This window comes from Sebastes fasciatus, chromosome 8, assembly GCF_043250625.1.
Source record: "Sebastes fasciatus isolate fSebFas1 chromosome 8, fSebFas1.pri, whole genome shotgun sequence".
Lineage (NCBI taxonomy): Eukaryota > Metazoa > Chordata > Actinopteri > Perciformes > Sebastidae > Sebastes > Sebastes fasciatus.
Genome location: NC_133802.1, coordinates 6,958,295 through 6,979,145, shown reverse-complemented (window position 1 = coordinate 6,979,145; position 20,851 = coordinate 6,958,295). Strand labels below are relative to the sequence as shown.

Genomic DNA, 20,851 nt, shown 5'->3' with positions numbered 1-20,851 from the left:
AGCGGGGGTATGTGAGCCATGCTCACTTTTGCCTTGTTTTAAATGGATAAATGATCACTTTGCCCATCAATTTGTACTCAATAACCCATATTGATGGTGAAATGGCGGGGCAATGTAAGATGAATAGACCTTTTCAAGCTTGACAACATAAACATTTTAAATGGGCCCCTTTCTATTTCCTGTTTCAATGTTTGTTATGGCAGTAGCTGACAGGAAGTAACTCGGACCAAATCTCTTCCCCTAGCAACAGAATGGCAAAGAAAAGTCTGTCTAAATAACAATGTCAACATTATTTCCATTCACATTTACAGTATGTTGCTTTAGAGTGAAGCTCCACTGGATTGGGCGTAATGACAGTAGTTTAAACATTTGGCGGTATTCCGGTAACAATAAGGACATTAAGGAATGACGTGGGAGAAGAATTCAGTGGAGGGAAAACAAATCACGGAATCCACTATGTGTGCATCGGTAATTAGGCAATGTTTAATGGAGTGAAGTTTAAAATAAATTCAACTTTTGTTTCCCATTAGCCCTCCACTACAATACAGTGTTGGCATAATCCTGGACATAATCAATAGAGAATCAACCAAGGAGACACAAAAATGAAATATTTCTGTATATAATTGGGGCTCATGTTTTTTTTTTTTTATTCTTCCAAAAGGAAAGTAATGGTCTTTCTTTGAATATTTGGAGAAATCAGTACCAAAAAACCCCCACAAAAATCCAGATATTACAACTACCAGTGTCTTGTTTCAGCAGGAAACACAAAGTTTTTGATTGTGTGGGGACAGATCTCTGTGAAAGTCTGTTAAAAAACTTATAATAAATCTGACAAAACCCCACATCACAACTACTCACTGACCATCCTCCACTTTACACAAGAAATGTTTGAACCCTGACCCCTAACCAAACCCTGAAATCCCAAAATTTCCTCACAGCTCACTGCTGAAGTTGCAAAACCCGACAGTGCGTTCAACAATCAACAATGAACTGTGAGGAAATTTCAAAGAAACCCCGGCCTCACCCTAAAGAAAACAGTGTAAAAAAGGATTTTTCATATTGTGATGGAATGTCTGTTCAATTATTCATTAAGAGCGAGAATTTCAGTCACAATGTGCTGTGAAGAGCTGACACGCGTCAACATCCAGAGCTTGCATATTGTTTTACACAGTACAAACCAAAAGTTTCTCCCACAAAATGGCACCAGAGAAAACATTTAGGGATAACAAATCTGTCCAAAAAAAGATTTTTAAATTACGCACAAATTAAAGTCCCTGTTCAGACCTGGTATTAACATGCGTCCTCAGTGATCCGATCACAAGTGGACAGCTCTAAGTACAGGTGTGAACGCACTCCAGACGCATTGAGATCGGATCTTTCAGACCACATTCAGAGGTGGTCTGGGCCACATATGGCCACATTCTTTTAACAGTGTGTACGCGAATGTGCCCTGGGCCACATTAAGGACCGCCTACTCAACTGATGTCCCGCTGGGATCCGCGGGGTCGCCGCGCTCCTCAGGTGAACAGACAGGCGAGCACTCGGCTGCCTCGCAGCAAAGCGGCCTCTGTGCTCTACTGTATCCTGTCGATACATCTGTATTTTTTTTTTTTTTTTTTAAATATGCCTTATCTATAGCCTACATGTTTTCAGACTATCAGACTGGGAACAGGAAGTGCATTATTATCATATTGTCAGAGATTTGTCGGTGTTTTTGTTCCGCTGCTTTGTGCGAAGCGGACACCCGAAAATGTTCCCAAATTCACGATATTACTACAGACATTCCTGTAGTATTACGTCACAGCGTCTGCTGTATCAGCTGCGTGTTTACTGTGTGTTTATTTGCATACAGAGCGGGGAAGTGACATCGGATCACAAGTAGCCACTCGAGACGCATGTGGAGACGCATTCTAATGCCAGGTGTGAACAGACGTACTTGAAGCTGTCCACTTGTGATCCGATCACTGAGGACGCATGTTAATACCAGGTCTGAACAGGGCCAAAGATCTCAGATTGAGACTATTTAAAGTGATAATCCTAAAGATCATATACAAATGTGATATTTGGCTGGTGTGTTTGACAGGTTTTTATATTAGATATATATCTAGCATACAGTTGAATACACTGTGATATCATTCAAAAGAATATTTTTCTGATACATAAGATGACTTACAGTATGACAGGGTATGGCAAAGTGCTTCACTGACTTACAGTATATATATATCACATCAGTAAAAGTCTGTATTAATTCAGGTGCTCGGAATTAGAATTTAGTAAAATATACAACAATATGATCAATTAATTACAATACAATGCCACTCCTGAGTCAACAAACAGTCATGTTCAGTAATTGCCAATTCCAACACCAAAAAGACAGATTAATTGTGGTAAATGTTGAGGCTGTGAGCTGATAGGACAGTAATAATGACTAAAGCTGGAAAAGAAATGTTAAAATAAAAAAAATAAAAAATAATATTTTAAAGCTGCTTCAGAGCAGAGGGCCCGCGCAAAACACGGTGCAGAAAAATGACCACCACAAGCATCCCGAATCAATTAGCAAAATCTACTCACTACCCACCCCAAACCCTATTGTACAAAAATACAGAGCTTACAGTAAAAGTGTAGACCTCAGCTATTCATTTGTTCAACATTGAACACTTTTTGAAAATGTTTGCGTGACTGACGGCTTGCAATGTCTGCAAGGTGTCACTGTGGATTCTGTTCTGGAATGAGTAAAGTCACACACACACAGTAGCTCAAATAAAGCTGACGTACACAGTAGCCAAGACAGCGGGACAAGTGCATTCATCACGTCTACTTAAATACTAAGAGCTGGACCACTGGGTCGTTTTAGTTACAGTTTACAGATTTAAGTTCCAAACATACAACAGGTAATGGTTTTTCAGACTGAAAACCACCCGCACGCTATCATATACGATGTTTGAGAGTGTTCCTGAGCTGCACACCTAAATGAATAACTTCTAGACGGATGAATCGGTGATTCTTTATCTGTTATCCGCATACGAAGTGCTGATTTTCATAACGTACCCAGTGCTGTTTTATCATAGACTAATGACCAGCACGTGTCAGACTTTGAGCCTGCGTTTGACTACCACCGTCTCACATACATGGAACATTGAAACACACACATTGACTATACTGACAGCATTTAGTGTAGCACAGAGAGTGACGGGTCCTGAGAGGAGAGAGAGAGAGAGAGAGAGAGAGAGAGAGAGAGAGAGAGCGAGAGAGAGCGAGAGAGCGAGAGAGAGAGAGAGCGAGAGCGAGAGGCGGTCACTTGAAGGCTGACTGCAGATCTTTGAAAGCACTGCGTCTCTGTTTCTGCTCCTCGCCCTGCTTCTTCTTGACCTCCTGCTCTTGGCGGATTTCTGCCTCGAAACGGTTGGTATCGTTGATGGCCTGAACCTGTCCGACAGCAAAAAAAACACACAGCTGTCAGGTGATGGGAGTGGAGCTCCTGAACACCTGTGGCTACAACATTGTGTGCTGCACCCAGTATCAAAAACTGAAGTAGGCACACAGTGTAGAAGATATTTCCTACTTTAAATCAAGATTTTTTAAAACTGTTTAGGAAGTAAATGTGTTAAAGGTCCCATATCGTGCTCATTTTCAGGTTCATACTTGTATTTTGTGTTTCTACTAGAACATGTTTACATGCTGTAATGTTAAAAAAAAACTTAATTTTCCTCATACTGTCAGCCTAAATATGCCTGATTTACCCGTTGTCTTAAATGCTCCGTTCTAGCGCATTTTGACGGAATTGCAACGGAATTGCAACAGAATTGCGTTGCTAGGCAACAGCTTGGGTCCATGTTTACGTCCTGTCAGCTGATGACATTCACATACACTGCAACCTGGAATAAATTGGGACACGTTTAGAATGTTTACGTTTAAAATTGTGTCAAGGGTCTAAATATTGTATATTTGTGACATCGCAAATGGACAGAAATGCTGACAGTTTGTTTCAAATGCAGAGTTTCTAAATACGGGCTGTGTGTATTTCCATGTGGATTGAGTGTTTCGATACTTTCACAGTATTTATATAGGACTTAAGCCTACTTTATAATAAAAAAACATGAAAATCTCACTTTTTTATAATATGGGACCTTTAAAGTGCATTTTGACAGATAAAAAAAATGGACAATCATGCAATTAATCGCGATTAAATATTTTAATCAATTGACAGCCCTAATATCAAGTCATTCATTTGATTCCAATTTCACTAGCTTTACTAAAGTGAAATTGCATTTTAATCGATTTTACTTTTTTCCTTCACTCATAAATACACCAGGAATCACACTCTGTCACTAGACTGAGGGGTGAAACATAAGATATTAACAACACAACAACATATTAACCCTGAGTCTAAATTGCCCATAGGTGTGAAAATGTGTGTGAATGGTTGTAAGCTGTGATTGGCTCCAGCCCTGCCTGCGACGCTCAAGGATAATCGGCTATATAGCTAATGGATGGATACATATTAACCCTTCGCCAAAAGCCTGGAAAGAGTGAAGACCAGGCAACAACAGTCTAGGGTTCAGAGTCACTCCATGTCTTAATTAGGCAGGTCATATGTTGAGAGGTTTTTTTGCGTGTAGGTCCACAGGTTTTCAACATACAGTAAATCTCTATGGGAATGGACAGAAGAGAGTGTTGACGTCAGTTGTTGCCACATCTTGTCTCATTTTCAAAGAGATTGTAGATGAAATTAAGCCCATACATCTCCCAACAACCTTCACCGGTGTGAAGCGGTTTCTGAAACGATATCCCCGGCGTCAAATTCAGCCTCCGCTTTCCTCATACGCTCCGGATCACATTTGAGGGAGAGGAAGATTATTTTGTGGATCCTGAGCTGGGCAAGTCCCATGTACAGGAGAACATTCTGCCACAACTATGATTATTAACAGGTAATGGCTATTTAAGCCATGGCAATAACCTATTTTAATCTCTCTAATGCCCTAATATGCATGTGATATCTAATAAACTGCCAGTTTATTCTTCTTATTGACAATTCGTCTGGAGTTAACACTTAAATAGACGAAACATTACTTTGTTGATTGAGTATTTGCAAGCTCTGTTTTCATAAAGTGTGGTCCATGTGTAACAGCATCCAATAGGTGGAGCCAAAGACCTGTGTTTGTGTGTGTGTGTTGCAGGCCGTTTTCTAACAGCATGTCCTTATCTGTTCACAACACTTTTTATCGTTATTATAAAAGGGATGCAAATGGCATTACTCTTATCATTACAGTTTCCTATCTGGCCAAACAATATACAATGGAGGCCTTTTATTTGTTATGTGGAACGTCTAACTACGCCAGTTACGTCTTTCTAAAATTTTATTTTGTACATACAAACTACTTGAACTATGTGAACTGGTGGTTTTTCTGTTGTTTTTTTTTTCTTTTGCTATTTCGTTGTTGTCACTTTTTTTTTTTTTTTTTTTCTCCACTCATTATGTTTGTGTCATCCCTGTTTGTATCTGTACCCTGTATGTATGAAAAATTCAATGAAAACACAATGACAAAGAAAAAAAAGAAGGCCCAATTCCCAATGTCCTACTTTAAGGCGTGTTCCCGCCAAGTCCGTGAGGGTTTAGGGCTGTCCCACTGTCAAACCGTCAAGTCAGAGTGTTGTGACGTTAAACACAGGGTTACCACGGTTACCAGGGGAAGCCCAAACCCGGAGGCATAAAAAGAAAAAAGAAAATAAACAAGGAGGACGGCACATGGGTTCAAATAGATAGTAAAAAAGGTGAAAAATAAAAACCCACGATTGCCATCATCATGGTAATGTCGCAGCAAAGTGCTGTCCGATTTCATATTTATACCATTTCAAGCCCTTGCAGCCTTTCACAGAACCATTTACTAGGTGACATCAGTCAAGTCCCTGAGGGGACATAGGGATTGGGCCCGTGTCACTTGTACTTACTTTTGCTTCAAAGAAGCTCTTGGCTCCTTTGACCCCCTCTGTGGAGACATCGATTTCAGAAAGGTTAGCGAGGACACTGAGGCCGCTGCCCTCCGCCAGCTCTCCTGCTGCTGCCTTCCTGAAGATGAGCAGGAACTGAGAAGGACAGGAGAATAGAGAGACACTTGATGTAGACAGAAGGAAAAAATGACAGACATCCTATGACTGATTTCTAATCAGTTTTTTCTTGTTTCACCTCTCTGAAGCTAAGCTTGTTATCCAGGTCCTCGTCCACCTCCTTGATCATGTTCTTCAAAGCGAGGTGCGTCTGCGGTGCTTCGAGCTTCTCCATCATCAGCTTCAGCTCCATCAGGTCGATGTAGTTGTCTTTGCCAGCATCAAACCTTGACAGAATCAAGTAGAAAACTGGTTTGTTACAGCTCGGCTACCGCTCGGCTACAGAGCTGAAAGAAAATTCATCCAAACTATAATATTAGACAAATACAGAGCAGTCAAACACATAATCCAGATTAATAATAACATGGTTGAAGCTGCCAAATGCAGGAAGGACAGCTGGCAAAAGAAAAAATTACAGATGTGTGTGAATGCGTATTAACAGATGTAATTAACAGTCTTATTAATGTAAGGGAATACTCAAAAGTCAGATGGATACGTCCCGATGGGGCAGCGATACTATAAAACCCGTACAGAATATAATGGATGAAAAGATTACACTTCATCACACTCTGCAGTATTGTTACGGCGTGGGTGACTATTTCAGCCTTCTTTCAGCTGCGTCCCCGACTCCCCGCGGGGTCTTTGCACATTAGAATGACTTTAACTCCAGGATAAATGCCCAAACTGCACGTCTGAGCCCTTTTGAAGATGGCTGCACAAAGAGAGTATGTGTAAGCAGTGCATTTAAAATCCACGGACAGGCCTGGACGTGAAAGGAACCTGAAGAATCTGGGCTGAGCATGACACAGAAATAGCCAGAAGTCATGCTGATGCAAAAGCAGAACCTCAGTCAATCTTAGCAACAGTTTCCTGTTTATAAGACTAAAGCTCTTCAACTAAAAAAAGGCCAATGTCAAAAGCAACAGCAGAAGAAACAGAAGACTTTTTGTTGCAGGAAGATTTGTTACAAGATATGAGACTATATCTATAACTTAAAAACTATACCCTCCACACACAGTTTATTAGCTCCCAAACGCAACTCTTCAGTCAGATAGACCTCATCAGGCATTAACTACTTTCCTCTCTCCTTTAGCAGCTGAAACATTACTTTTGGCATTTTTATATGTATCACATATTCATAATAGTTTGCTCATCATCAGACAAAAAAAGCAATAAATAATCACTCTATACTAAAGGCATATAATAATTCCTGCACTTATTTATAGTCTTACTTTCAATATTTCTTTCTACAGCTTCTTACTCTATTCTTTATGTGATCATATTTCACCTAGTTGAATGTCTTTTTGCTGTCGCTATAACCACATTTTCCCACGGGAATGACCATTTAATATCCTGTCATATTGCGTTCTTCATTCATGGTTCTGATGATGTTGCTTTTAATCAAGCAACTTCCCCCTCTGTCATATGAACAAGCTCATAGCTGGATTACAAAACCCAGAGTTACAGAGCAAGGCGATGACCAGCTTTGTAATACCAAAGTGACACCAGGTAACATAAAGAGTACCAGGCCCCTTGTTTAACTAAGATTTCTACATTTCAAATAGCTGTATACATGTCTTTATTCTTTCACCATGTCTGATCTGAAAGGCAAAACTACTATAAGTGCCCATTTGTGTGAAATTACAATTAAAATATGTTACGTCCCAACTCTAGAATGAGGGTTAAAGGTCATCTGGCAAACTTGAAAAGGTCAAGTCACTGCATTTTTTCAGTGAATTGAGAACAATATACAATACTCAATGAGAGCCTGTTGTCAGATTTCCCTTATCACTGACTTGCACAATGTCCCCACCCTGCAATCACCCACGCTGCAGAAACCCATGGGGTGGGCCAACATTAGATTGAACATTAACTACAGCTCCCAAAACTGATTATTTACTTTCTTTCTTTCTTTTTCTTCAGTTCACTTGTCAATCTGTTATCAAATGAAGTGTAACGCCCATCATATCAAAAGCTCCAGCCTTACAGCCTTTATATGGTGTGACCAATATAACAACACTGATTCTCTCTGTTTAGTGTCACTCTGCGATGTAGGTGGAACTATTACTCTACAGTGGGCTAGTAAAAACCTGAAATCACCATGTGACCTAGAACAACCTGCCTACTCAACTTCCTTATATGAGTAATCTTAACGTGACTTCCCTGTTATAAGAAATTGAAAAGAGCAAACACCATTGGGCTGGAGTTTTAAGCTTTAACCTCCAACCTGTCAGAGGTATATATCAGTCTCTCTCACACACTCACGTCTTGAACATCTTCTCCATGTCCTTGATCTGCTGCCGTGAGAACTCCTTGAACTCGGTGTACGGGTTGAAGACCTTCATGCTGGGCTGCCGCTGCTCTCCCTGCCCGTCGTTCAGCTCTCCTCTCCGCAGCAGCTTGGCGCCCAGCTCAGAGTCCGCGTTGGCCGTGCTGGACTTCTCTTCTTCCGCCGACCCATCACCGTCCTCCTGGTGGTCTGGGACGAGGTCCACGGCGACGGGCTCCTCGGCTCCTTCCTCTATCTGGAGCCGACGGCTGAGCTTCGACGACAGCTCGTCTGAGGCCATTTTCACACTGGTGTAGATAACGATATCTAGCTGGAGGAACTACAGTAAGAGGAGGAGGAGGAGGAGCACAGACAACACACCCTCCTCCTCTTATACAGGATGTGGACGGCTATTTATGGCGAGAGCTGAAGCTAATTAGTCTAAACTATACTTCCTTATCTAACATTTTGTTTACATTTCCAGGGCTCGAGCTCCACGTATAGACTAATGCCTTCACTTCAGGATGTTGTAGCGGCTCATTAACTACGTAGCACTCTGGAGGCTTTAGGGATGTGTTGGTCGCGAACGAGTCGGCTCTTTGAGCCGGCTCTTTTAAGTGAACGATAAGAGCCGGCTCTCGTTTTTTTCTTTACTTAATTCCAGTGGTAAATGGTCTTGTATTTATATAGCGCTTTTCTAGTCTTTCGACCACTCAAAGCGCTTTTCACTACATGTCAGCATGCACCCATTCACACACTGATGGCAGAGGCTGCTAAGGTGTGAAAGAGAGAGAGAGGAGTGCGGTGCGCGAATAGCAGACAAGATGTCGGAAACAAAGCAGCATGTAAAATGATGGTATTCTGGAAATTATAAGGTTTAGTATAATTATATTGAATAATTTAAATGATTATATGTGCCCACATACTAATCATATGTCAAACAGCGCTAAATTTGGCTGAATTATAAAAGGCAGAAGTGGTAAAATGAAAAGCCGTTTAGGAGCCGAAAGAGCCGGATCTTCTTGGTGAGTTTAGCCAAATGATCTGGCTCATTAAAAAGAGCCGATATTCCCATCACCATTCTGTAGGCTTGTCTTCTTCTTCTTCAGTTGTATTTGCGGCAGACGCAGCAACGGCTGCCCTCCACCGAGCCTCCCAGGAACAGCACTGAACTTTGAAGCACATTTCCGTAGTGGCCAAACCATGATGGGTGTATAAAGAGAACAGCGTTGTAGGCAGGCTCTCGGTCATTCCTATGACAGTTCATGTGAAAGTTGCTCAGTTGGCGCATGAAACCAAAAATGGCTCGACTGCCGAGATTAAGTACCCGGATGTTCCGGCGATCTTCCGCATCCATTGGGCCCATGGAACATGCGCAGTAGCGTTTCCTTTAACCTCGCCTCTCAGCCCTCGCTCCAGCCGCCCAAAAGAAAAAGAAGATATACTAACAAAGATTGAGATATTACTCTCTTTTAACAATCCCAGTTTTTATTTACTTCTTGGAATACCTTGCTCATGTGGACAGATCTTTAAGAAAAGCACACACCATCACACAATACTTAATGCATACATAGCACTCACACACACTCTTTATGTGTCTGATTGGATGCTTGTATATTAGATTAGACCATGGTGCAGATGAATGTAGGAATATGTATTTGATTTGTATTTTTTGTATTTAATTTGTATATTAGGATTTTGTAAATATTTTTTTAAATGTTTTTTATTTATATTATATTTGTATTTATTTATTTATGTAGGATCATTTTTTATATTATTATTATTTTGCATATATGAGTTTGATTTGTGGACCAAAATGTGACAATGTTCATGTAAAAAATCAATAAAATACTAATAAAAAAAATAAATCCCAGTTTTTTGGCAGATGAAATTGACATAAAATGATATGGAATAAATGAATACCCTCCTTTTATACTTTTAAAGATTTTAAAACATATCTGACTGCGATTGAAAACTTAAAACAAAAAAATTCTAAAATGGCAAAAACCAGATAACAAAATTAGATTATTTAGACATTTCAAATTTATTCCAATTGTTTAACATACCCCAATTTTTTCTTTTCTTTTGTTTTCATACATCTTTTCCTTTCCTTTAATTTTATATTATTTTTATACGGTGAAATATATTTGCTGTTTTTTTTTGTTATAGAAAAATCTGAACATGTTTATGTAACTACTGTATTGAACTTTCGATATAAAGTAAGGGGGAAAAAAAGTCTGATTGCAGCCGCTGATGGGGCGGTCCTGTAGAGAGCACTGCTCTGATTGGTTCGTAGAGGACAGGAACGTCCACTTGTTCTTCTTCTGTAGTTGGCATCCTGTTTGTCCATCTAGTGAGACATCTAGTGGCCATTTTCCACTGAAACTACTTTTCTGCAGATGTATTTCTGTGCACAAGATAAATAAATTATTTAAATACTTTTTTTTTTTTTTTCAAAACTTGACAATTATCGTAATCTTATTTTTTTCATGTTTTATATATATTTATTTATAAAAATCAAGAAATATCGGTGGCTTTCTAATAAAAATGAAATAGAAAAACGCAAGAATGTTTATTTACACTGTACAACTAAGTTGAATGTTTACACGAGACAAAAGTTAATTTAATATTTTTACTTTAATTAGAAATCTTAATTGGTGGGGAACATACATTATACAAACACACAGAGCCTCGACCGTAAAATACATAGAAAGTGTTCAAATCTCACATTTTCCATGATGGAAGTTAGTTGATACTTACTACTACCAACAAACATGATCCAGGACTCATCTCACCCAGGCAACCACCTGTTCACTCTGCTGTCCTCTGGGAGGCGCTATAGGCCTATTAAGACCTTCACCGCCAGACTCCTGAACAGTTCTTATCCATGCACAATAAAAGAACTGAACTCTCAGTAGTAGTTATGCACTATCACTGTGACGTGCAATATTATATCCTGCAGGAATACACTGACTGTGCAATATTGTTTATCTATGCTGCTACCAGTTTATTTATTATATATGTGAGTTATTGGGTCTGTCTATTTTATCCTTTATCTATTTATCTTTTTATCTTGCACTTTATTCTGTTTTGTACCACTGAGAGGAGTTGCTCCAGAGATTCGTTGTAAAGCTGTGCAATGACACTAAAGGCATCCATTCAAAAATGCTCCACAAAATACAGTTTTGAATGCTATTAAGTCTGTAAAGGGTTAAATGAATGAGTTTTACCTGTAAGTGTTATCCTCAAACTGATGTGTTTGTTCACGCCGACTGTTTATATTTAGTATTCATTCCTTTGAGCATCACAGGATTCCATTTTTCGTTTTTGGTTTAAAACGAAAAAACAAGAAAACCACGTGACTCCTGTTCTTCAATTAAAAATGAATAATGATAAAAGGAATTCGCAAAAAACAAAACGGCCCAGATTGGATTTGTTTTTCGTTTTTTGATTCAGAAACCAAAAACGAGAAAACGGCCGTTTTTCAATTTTTGTTTAAAACGAGAAAAAAAAATGTGTTTTTGAATTCTAAAGGAGTTACGGATTATCCGATGATACCCAGACCACTTCACACACCATTATTTTGTATGCTTTGATCTGCATCAAGATAAACAGCCTTAACTCTACACTTGGACTCTGCATCTCTCTGTTTCTACACTCTCACCTGAACACAAAATAGTGTCCTGATCCGACACCCTGAAGTGATTGCCGCCATACCTATTGATCCATAAAAATACACATTCTCTCACACAGTAGGCTACCAAATACCTTCACATTCTACAACATCATCAAGCTAATGTTCAGTTTCATAGCTGTTGTTCATTGTTGACTACATTACGTGGCCGACACAACCTATGGAATTTGTCAGTCCTGTGACATTACATAGTCAACAAATCAATCTGCAAACGTGGTATTGATCAGATCATATTCAGGGTCCGTCAGCTTTTCAATTTAGTTTGGAGGGAGATTCGGTATCAGTGAAGTCAGTGCATTTTATGAGTAGGCCTTCTGTGACTACTGACTGTAGCCTTTATATTCAAAGGTGGGGCCATTACTTTCACTGACACTGGCATCATATGAAACTAGAAGTGCACTCGGGGAGCGCAGACCTTCGCCAAGGCAGGTTTCATGTACGTCGCTGCCTGCTGCTGCTGGAAAATAAAGTTGAGCGGTGAGATTGAACCAGAACACTATAGTTGCAGAGCTTGCTACAGAGTGCTACAGGAATGAGTCCTAAAATTGATGAGATTATAACTTTTATATTATATTTCTGCTGTTACTTTGTGTTGTGCAGCATTATGTGTCCACTCCCATGTTGATAAGAGTATTTAATACTTGACAAATCTCCCTAGTGTAAAGTGTACCTTCTTTGCTATATTTTAGGAATAATCAGAAATCATTACATTCATATTTTCAAACGTAATCAAACTGGTATCCATAGCAACGATAGAATCAAAGGAATGAAGGAATAGGAGTAGAAAGGAATACGGTCAGCCATCGCCCTTGACGCATCATCACTTCTAGAATGTTGGTAATCTACATATACCCCCCAGCACCAGAAGTTTGGATCAGATCGTTATTTGACTGTGGCAGAGTTGTTATCGAGAGGAGAAGAAAAACTGAGACAATGACGCAATACATTGATTTCGACTCCAATGAGTTTGAAACGAAGGATTTCTTCCTCACTACCCTGGAAGAAACATGCAGGGATCAGCTGAATGACAGCGAGGCGAAGATCACCCGCAGTACATCTGAGGGGAGAATCCTCCTGGACGTCCAGCAGGACGGTCTGGGCAATTTCTTCGATTGGCTTCATGATCAGAAGGACATCAATTGGGGCCAAGAGAAGGACCTGTTGCAGAGGGAGATATCTGGCCTGAAAGCCCAGCTCGATAAGGCTCATGCTAAACGTGACCACTCTCCGTCTAGGGATAAGTCCCTGAAATCAAATGCTCAAAAAGACCTGAGCAAGAAGGACCGCATCATCAAGGACCAGGACTTCCAGTTGAAGAAGGTTGGCTCGATGCTGAACGATGCTGAACAACACCTGAGCGAGAAGGACAGCATCATCAAGAACCGGGACTTCCAGTTGGAGAAGGTCTGCTCGATGCTGAACAATGCACAAAAAGACCTGAGCGAGAAGGACGGCATCATTAAGAGCCAGGACTTCCAGCTGAAGAAGGTTGGCTCGATGCCGAACAATGCTAAAAAAGACCGGAGCAAGAAGGACGGCATCATTCAGAACCAGGGCTACCGTTTGAAGCAGGTTGGCTCGATGCTGAACAATGCTCAAAAAGACCTGAGCGAGAAGGACGGCATCATTAAGAGCCAGGACCTCCAGTTGGAGAAGGTCGGCTCGATGCTGAACAGCGCTCAACAAGACCTGAGCGAAAAAGACGGCATCATCAAGAGCCAGGACTTCGAGTTGAAGAAGGTTAGATCGATGCTGAACAGTGCTAAACAATACCTGAGCGAGAAGGACGGCATCATCAAGAGCCAGTACTTACAGTTGGAGAAGTTCTGCTCGATGGTGAACAATGCACAAAAAGACCTGAACGAGAAGGACGGCATCATCAAGAACCAGTACTTCCAGTTGGAGAAGTTCTGCTCGATGCTGAACAATGCTAAAAAATACCTGAGCGAGAAGGACGGCATCATCAAGAACCAGTACTTAAAGTCGAAGAAGATGAAGGGGGAGAACGAGGCACTTCGAAAGGATTTGGAGGAAGAGAAGTCTGTGCTCCTCGCTGAAAGGAAGATGCTCGCTTTGGCTAAAACAAACATGGAGTGGGAGATGGAGTTCTTGCTCGAGACTGAGAGGAAAGAACTACAAGGACAGCTGAGCAAGACAAAGGAGGACCTCCAAAAGACGAAGGATGAGGCGAAGACCCATCAAGCCCAGCTGAACGAGCAGAGAGCAAAGACAGAGAAGCTCACAGCAGATCTGAAAAAGTCAGAAGATCTGCTGAAGTCTGAGAAAAACGTATTTTCGACGAGGATTGTCGCCATCCGGAAGGAGACAGACAAATTCATGTCCAACTGTCTTCCTGAAATGGAAGAACTCCGAGTCGATAAGAGTAAGATCATGGCTGCTCTAAAGTATGCTGAGGAGGAGCTGAAGTCTGCACATCACATGTGGCAGGAGGACAAGTCTTCCCACTTGGCAGAGCTGGAAAAATCCCATGACTCCCATCTTGTCCAGCTGGAGATGCAGGACAAGGTGCACAAGACCATCATGGCTGATCTGAAGACAAAGTTTGAAGATCAGCTAGCGAGTGACCGTCTCCTCTGGCAGCAGGAAAAAACCTCCCTTCTGGAGGAGACTGAGAAAACCAGCTTCTCCTTTGTTGCTCAGCTACACGAGCAAAAACAGAGCAACGACACCCTCGGGGACGCTCTGGAGAAGGCTGCGCAGCAGATACAGAGTCATCGCATCGAGTGCCACGAGTTATCTCTCCTTCAGGCCAAGGTAGGGATGCTAATTTTGAAAAATGTTCTTAACCGATAACCGACCCTCGTTATTAACCGACAAGATTTGTGGCTCGCAACTACGGTGCGCCAGCTTTTAAGGTTGGGCGTTGGGCTGTTAAGGTGGACCAGCTTTTCTCCTTAAACTGACGGGCTGCTCCTCTGAGTTTTTCTCAGCTTTTTCAGTAATTATTAACCGATACCGTTAATCGGTTAAAATGCTTAATGTTGGTTAACAATTAAACTGTTAGTTATTATCATCCCTAGGCCGCCGAAAGCGTCCAGCAGACTCTGCAGGAGGAAGAATATGAGTGGACGACCGACGAAAGCTCCCAGCTGGATGATCTTGAGAATCTGATCGGCAAAACAAAGAAGAGGACCAAGTGGTACCGGAAGCTCTTCTAATGCCACGCTAATGCCATGCTCAGGAGAAAGAAAATGCACATACATTGTTCTTGTATCTTGTAAAGTGAAGTGAGTTCACTTTTCTGGTGTGAAACCAGTCCTCACAAAGATATGATTACTAATGCGCACACATACACATGCATTTGTTCTTGTATACTTGTGAGGATCAATCAGTCTTGACCCCCTAAACAGCACTTGGAAAAGGGTTGTTTTGTGGGTTGACACTTTATTTTACTCTTGGGAAGTGAACTGAGTTCACTTTTCTGGTGTGAAACCAGTCCTCACAAAGATATGATTACTAATGCGCACACATACACATGCATTTGTTCTTGTATACTTGTGAGGATCAATCAGTCTTGACCCCCTAAACAGCACTTGGAAAAGGGTTGTTTTGTGGGTTGACACTTTATTTTACTCTTGGGAAGTGAACTGAGTTCACTTTTCTGGTGTGAAACTGGTCCTCACAAAGATATGATTACCCAGCCGTCTGAGGAGAGGGGATCTCTCTTTGAATTGCCTTTCCCGAGGTTTCTTCCCATGTCCTTTATGCTGTTCTAATGTTCATGGGGAGTTTTTCCTCGTCTTCTTAGAGAGCTGGGGCTGGGCATCTGTAGCTGATCTGGGTCTGTGAGGCCCACCTTCAGCTACCTTCTCCTGTTGTAAATATGTACCATTTATCTCCTGTTGGAAATAAAAATAAAAAAAATGATAATTGTAGACTGTACTCCTCTCATGTGTTGTATGAAATGCTTTGTTTGATGTATAAATCAGGGGACAAGCACTGATGAGTTCTCATTTTCTCCCTATAGCCTGACAATATACAGTAAGTTGGCTCAACTGATTTTATATGTTGATCCAAATATAGTTGTTTTTTGTCTGTGTTGGTCATCCAAAGAAAATGAACAAATGAAAAACACCTGAACTTTACGTTCAGCAACATTTTGCAGGTTTACTACGAGTCTGAAGTGGCTTAAGAACTTAAAGGGACTGTTTTTAACCTTTGAGTTTATTAAATGATTGTAGTCATCACACAGCAGCAGGACCGATAGCTTTATGCGTCTCCACATTGAAAGAGGCGCTGTGCGCATTTTACGCACGTTGGCACAGCATCTGAAACTTCATTAATGAGGCCTCTTTAAATCTCCCGACATGACAACAGGATCAGTGAGGGTCTAACGGTACCTTCAGACATTTCTACATTTCACTCGGTTTTGCTGTTTCACACAGATTTACAGGTTATTTAGTAAAAACATTTGGAACATAGTAGCCGTCCTCAGGATGAGTCCATCTCCATCACAGCTGTCGGGACATTTTTTATTAGAACTAAAAAAACAAACTGCATTTCCTAAAGAGGGTAAAATATTTATTTTTGTTCCATTAAGTTTATTATTACATTGAGTTTTTATGGTTGTTTTTTTCAATGCAAAGTATCATTGTGAGCATGGAAGCGCACCCTCTATATTCACCAAATCAACCTCTTATCACAATGAAGGTCTGTCTTTGACACAGGTTTATTACCTAATAAAGCAGGACTCACATTTAATATGTTTAGTATTATGTTTTAGTGCTGCATATTCATACAAGCAAATCACTTTAATTACCACAAACCACTGGTGGCCATACTGTACTGTATACTGGGAAATACTAAATTCAGGTAGGCCTATACTTCAGAGTTGAGATATACATTATTTTATTAGCTTCATAAAAAGATTAAATTATTATGATTGGTAGGCTAAGGAAGCTATTCAGATTTTTCATGTGCATTTTATACCTTTTTTAATGAATAGATTAATTAATCCCGTACAGGTTTCCCTACAATATATTTATAGATTATTAATAATAATGATAATTGATATCTGCATCAGTATATTTAGTGTAGGCCTACTATGTGACTCATGGGGTGGGGGCAGTGTTCATGGCAGAGTCGGTTAACAATGTATGATGAGGGCTCTGAAAGCACATGGGAGAAGTTTGTCTTAATGGCTTTCTGCCAGAAATCTCCTTAAGTTTAGGTATCAAACCCACTTAGTTATGTTTAGGAAAACTTCATGGTTTGGGTTAAAATAAACCCTTTCTGCCAGAAAGCCCTGAAGGCAAACTGTTTCTGTCCTGTCAAGTTTATTATTACGTTTTTAATGTTATTTCTTCAATGCAACGTATCCCAATGTTTGCAGCATTGCGCATGGAAGCGCACCCTCCATATTCACCATATCAACCTCTTATAATAATGAAGGTCTGTCTTTGACACAGGGTTGTCTTTTTCGGGACAGAGACAGAGCAGGACCGATATGTGAGGATCTAACGGTAAAAGTGAGCCTCAGACATTTCTACATATCACTCGGTTTTGCTGTTTTGCTGCTGCTCAAACTACATTATCATTTTTGTCCTGTCAAGTTTATTATTACATTGAGTTTTTAATGTTGTTTCTTAAATGTAAAGTATCCCAATCTTTGCAAGATCTAGATTATTACATGTAATAACACACACCTCTTTTACCATTAGATATATTGAATGGCATATCTAATGAACTTAACAGCAGACCAACCACAGAGTTGTCAGTACTGTTCTTTTAGACTGAACTTGAACACACTGATGTTGTTCTTCTACAGAGCATGTTTAGAGTGGTTTCATCAGACACAATTGCAATGTTTCCCTTCTCCCTCCCCCCCCCACCCCACCAAGTCTCTATTCTGAGATCTCACTTCTTAGAATATTTTAGTTACATACAGTTTAACTGAACTTCCATCCAGTTTTAGCAGAGTTAAGAATTTAGCAAAGTTATACTGCATTGTGGAGGATCCCTGTCAGTTAGCACAGTTAAAAATTGACTGCAGTTTGGTTTGAAAACCCTGAGTTCGATGTTAAAACAGGGGCCATGTTGCCCAGATCTATTTATGCAGTGCTTCCCATTTAGAACAAATAAGTCTTGTGCTTTAATTTTCTCCCTGAACTTCAGGATGCTGCAACACAGCAGGAGACCATGGCTCAATGGCTCAGCAGAGACCAAAGCACAAGGAGGGACGAGTGCTGGGAGGGAAACAGAGAGTCTATTTATGTACCCCCAAAACCCTCCTTTTATTCTTTTAAAGATTTTAAAACATATCTGACTGCGATTGAAAACTTAAAACAAAAAAATTCTAAAATGGCAAAAACTAGTTAACAAAATTAGATTATTTAGACATTTCAAATTTATTCCAATTCTTTAACAGACCTCAATTTTTTCTTTTCTTTTGTTTTCATTCATCTTTTCCTTTCCTTTAATTTTTATATAATTTTTATACTGTGAAATATATTTGCTGTTTTTTTTTGTTATAGAAAAATCTGAACATGTTTATGTAACTACTGTATTGAACTTTCGATATAAAGTAAGGGGGAAAAAAAGTCTGATTGCAGCCGCTGATGGGGCGGTCCTGTAGAGAGCACTGCTCTGATTGGTTCGTAGAGGACAGGAACGTCCACTTGTTCTTCTTCTGTAGTTGGCATCCTGTTTGTCCATCTAGTGAGACATCTAGTGGCCATTTTCCACTGAAACTACTTTTCTGCAGATGTATTTCTGTGCACAAGATAAATAAATTATTTAAATACTTTTTTGGGGTTTTTCAAAACTTGACAATTATCGTAATCTTATTTTTTTCATGTTTTATATATATTTATTTATAAAAATCAAGAAATATCGGTGGCTTTCTAATAAAAATGAAATAGAAAAACGCAAGAATGTTTATTTACACTGTACAACTAAGTTGAATGTTTACACGAGACAAAAGTTAATTTAATATTTTTACTTTAATTAGAAATCTTAATTGGTGGGGAACATACATTATACAAACACACAGAGCCTCGACCGTAAAATACATAGAAAGTGTTCAAATCTCACATTTTCCATGATGGAAGTTAGTTGATACTTACTACTACCAACAAACATGATCCAGGACTCATCTCACCCAGGCAACCACCTGTTCACTCTGCTGTCCTCTGGGAGGCGCTATAGGCCTATTAAGACCTTCACCCCCAGACTCCTGAACAGTTCTTATCCATGCACAATAAAAGAACTGAACTCTCAGTAGTAGTTATGCACTATCACTGTGACGTGCAATATTATATCCTGCAGGAATACACTGACTGTGCAATATTGTTTATCTATGCTGCTACCAGTTTATTTATTATATATGTGAGTTATTGGGTCTGTCTATTTTATCCTTTATCTATTTATCTTTTTATCTTGCACTTTATTCTGTTTTGTACCACTGAGAGGAGTTGCTCCAGAGATTCGTTGTAAAGCTGTGCAATGACACTAAAGGCATCCATTCAAAAATGCTCCACAAAATACAGTTTTGAATGCTATTAAGTCTGTAAAGGGTTAAATGAATGAGTTTTACCTGTAAGTGTTATCCTCAAACTGATGTGTTTGTTCACGCCGACTGTTTATATTTAGTATTCATTCCTTTGAGCATCACAGGATTCCATTTTTCGTTTTTGGTTTAAAACGAAAAAACAAGAAAACCACGTGACTCCTGTTCTTCAATTAAAAATGAATAATGATAAAAGGAATTCGCAAAAAACAAAACGGCCCAGATTGGATTTGTTTTTCGTTTTTTGATTCAGAAACCAAAAACGAGAAAACGACCGTTTTTCGATTTTTGTTTAAAACGAGAAAAAAAAATGTGTTTTTGAATTCTAAAGGAGTTACGGATTATCCGATGATACCCAGACCACTTCACACACCATTATTTTGTATGCTTTGATCTGCATCAAGATAAACAGCCTTAACTCTACACTTGGACTCTGCATCTCTCTGTTTCTACACTCTCACCTGAACACAAAATAGTGTCCTGATCCGACACCCTGAAGTGATTGCCGCCATACCTATTGATCCATAAAAATACACATTCTCTCACACAGTAGGCTACCAAATACCTTCACATTCTACAACATCATCAAGCTAATGTTCAGTTTCATAGCTGTTGTTCATTGTTGACTACATTACGTGGCCGACACAACCTATGGAATTTGTCAGTCCTGTGACATTACATAGTCAACAAATCAATCTGCAAACGTGGTATTGATCAGATCATATTCAGGGTCCGTCAGCTTTTCAATTTAGTTTGGAGGGAGATTCGGTATCAGTGAAGTCAGTGCATTTTATGAGTAGGCCTTCTGTGACTACTGACTGTAGCCTTTATATTCAAAGGTGGGGCCATTACTTTCACTGACACTGGCATCATATGAAACTAGAAGTGCACTCGGGGAGCGCAGACCTTCGCCAAGGCAGGTTTCATGTACGTCGCTGCCTGCTGCTGCTGGAAAATAAAGTTGAGCGGTGAGATTGAACCAGAACACTATAGTTGCAGAGCTTGCTACAGAGTGCTACAGGAATGAGTCCTAAAATTGATGAGATTATAACTTTTATATTATATTTCTGCTGTTACTTTGTGTTGTGCAGCATTATGTGTCCACTCCCATGTTGATAAGAGTATTTAATACTTGACAAATCTCCCTAGTGTAAAGTGTACCTTCTTTGCTATATTTTAGGAATAATCAGAAATCATTACATTCATATTTTCAAACGTAATCAAACTGGTATCCATAGCAACGATAGAATCAAAG

General features: G+C 39.9%; 2 protein-coding genes across 2 annotated transcripts; one reads left to right on the top strand and one right to left on the bottom strand.

The window, feature by feature from the left end:
* Window positions 1-610: 610 nt before the first annotated feature.
* efhd2 (EF-hand domain family, member D2) lies at window positions 611-8,929 on the bottom strand. The gene is made up of 4 exons (XM_074643010.1): window positions 8,371-8,929; window positions 6,185-6,332; window positions 5,950-6,084; window positions 611-3,426 (listed from the first exon to the last, which is right to left on the bottom strand). Exons 1-4 carry the CDS (start codon window positions 8,673-8,675, stop codon window positions 3,295-3,297), a joined length of 720 nt encoding a protein of 239 aa, XP_074499111.1. The 5' UTR covers window positions 8,676-8,929; the 3' UTR covers window positions 611-3,294.
* Window positions 8,930-12,939: 4,010 nt separating this feature from the next.
* LOC141772229 (uncharacterized) lies at window positions 12,940-15,964 on the top strand. The gene is made up of 3 exons (XM_074643003.1): window positions 12,940-14,332; window positions 14,399-14,843; window positions 15,110-15,964. Exons 1-3 carry the CDS (start codon window positions 13,002-13,004, stop codon window positions 15,245-15,247), a joined length of 1,914 nt encoding a protein of 637 aa, XP_074499104.1. The 5' UTR covers window positions 12,940-13,001; the 3' UTR covers window positions 15,248-15,964.
* Window positions 15,965-20,851: the final 4,887 nt, after the last annotated feature.

Bases quoted from the DNA above. Each gene is read 5' to 3' on its own strand.
- efhd2 (XM_074643010.1), bottom strand. From the start codon at position 8,675: ATGGCCTCAGACGAGCTGTCGTCGAAGCTCAGCCGTCGGCTCCAGATA. The intron at 6,085-6,184 runs GTGAAACAAGAA...TGTCCTTCTCAG, and splicing joins ACAAGCTTAGCTTCAGAGAG to TTCCTGCTCATCTTCAGGAA. The intron at 3,427-5,949 runs GTAAGTACAAGT...GCTGTCGGACAG, and splicing joins AGAGCTTCTTTGAAGCAAAA to GTTCAGGCCATCAACGATAC.
- LOC141772229 (XM_074643003.1), top strand. From the start codon at position 13,002: ATGACGCAATACATTGATTTCGACTCCAATGAGTTTGAAACGAAGGAT. The intron at 14,333-14,398 runs AGATCTGCTGAA...GAAGGAGACAGA, and splicing joins GCAGATCTGAAAAAGTCAGA to CAAATTCATGTCCAACTGTC. The intron at 14,844-15,109 runs GTAGGGATGCTA...TATCATCCCTAG, and splicing joins TATCTCTCCTTCAGGCCAAG to GCCGCCGAAAGCGTCCAGCA.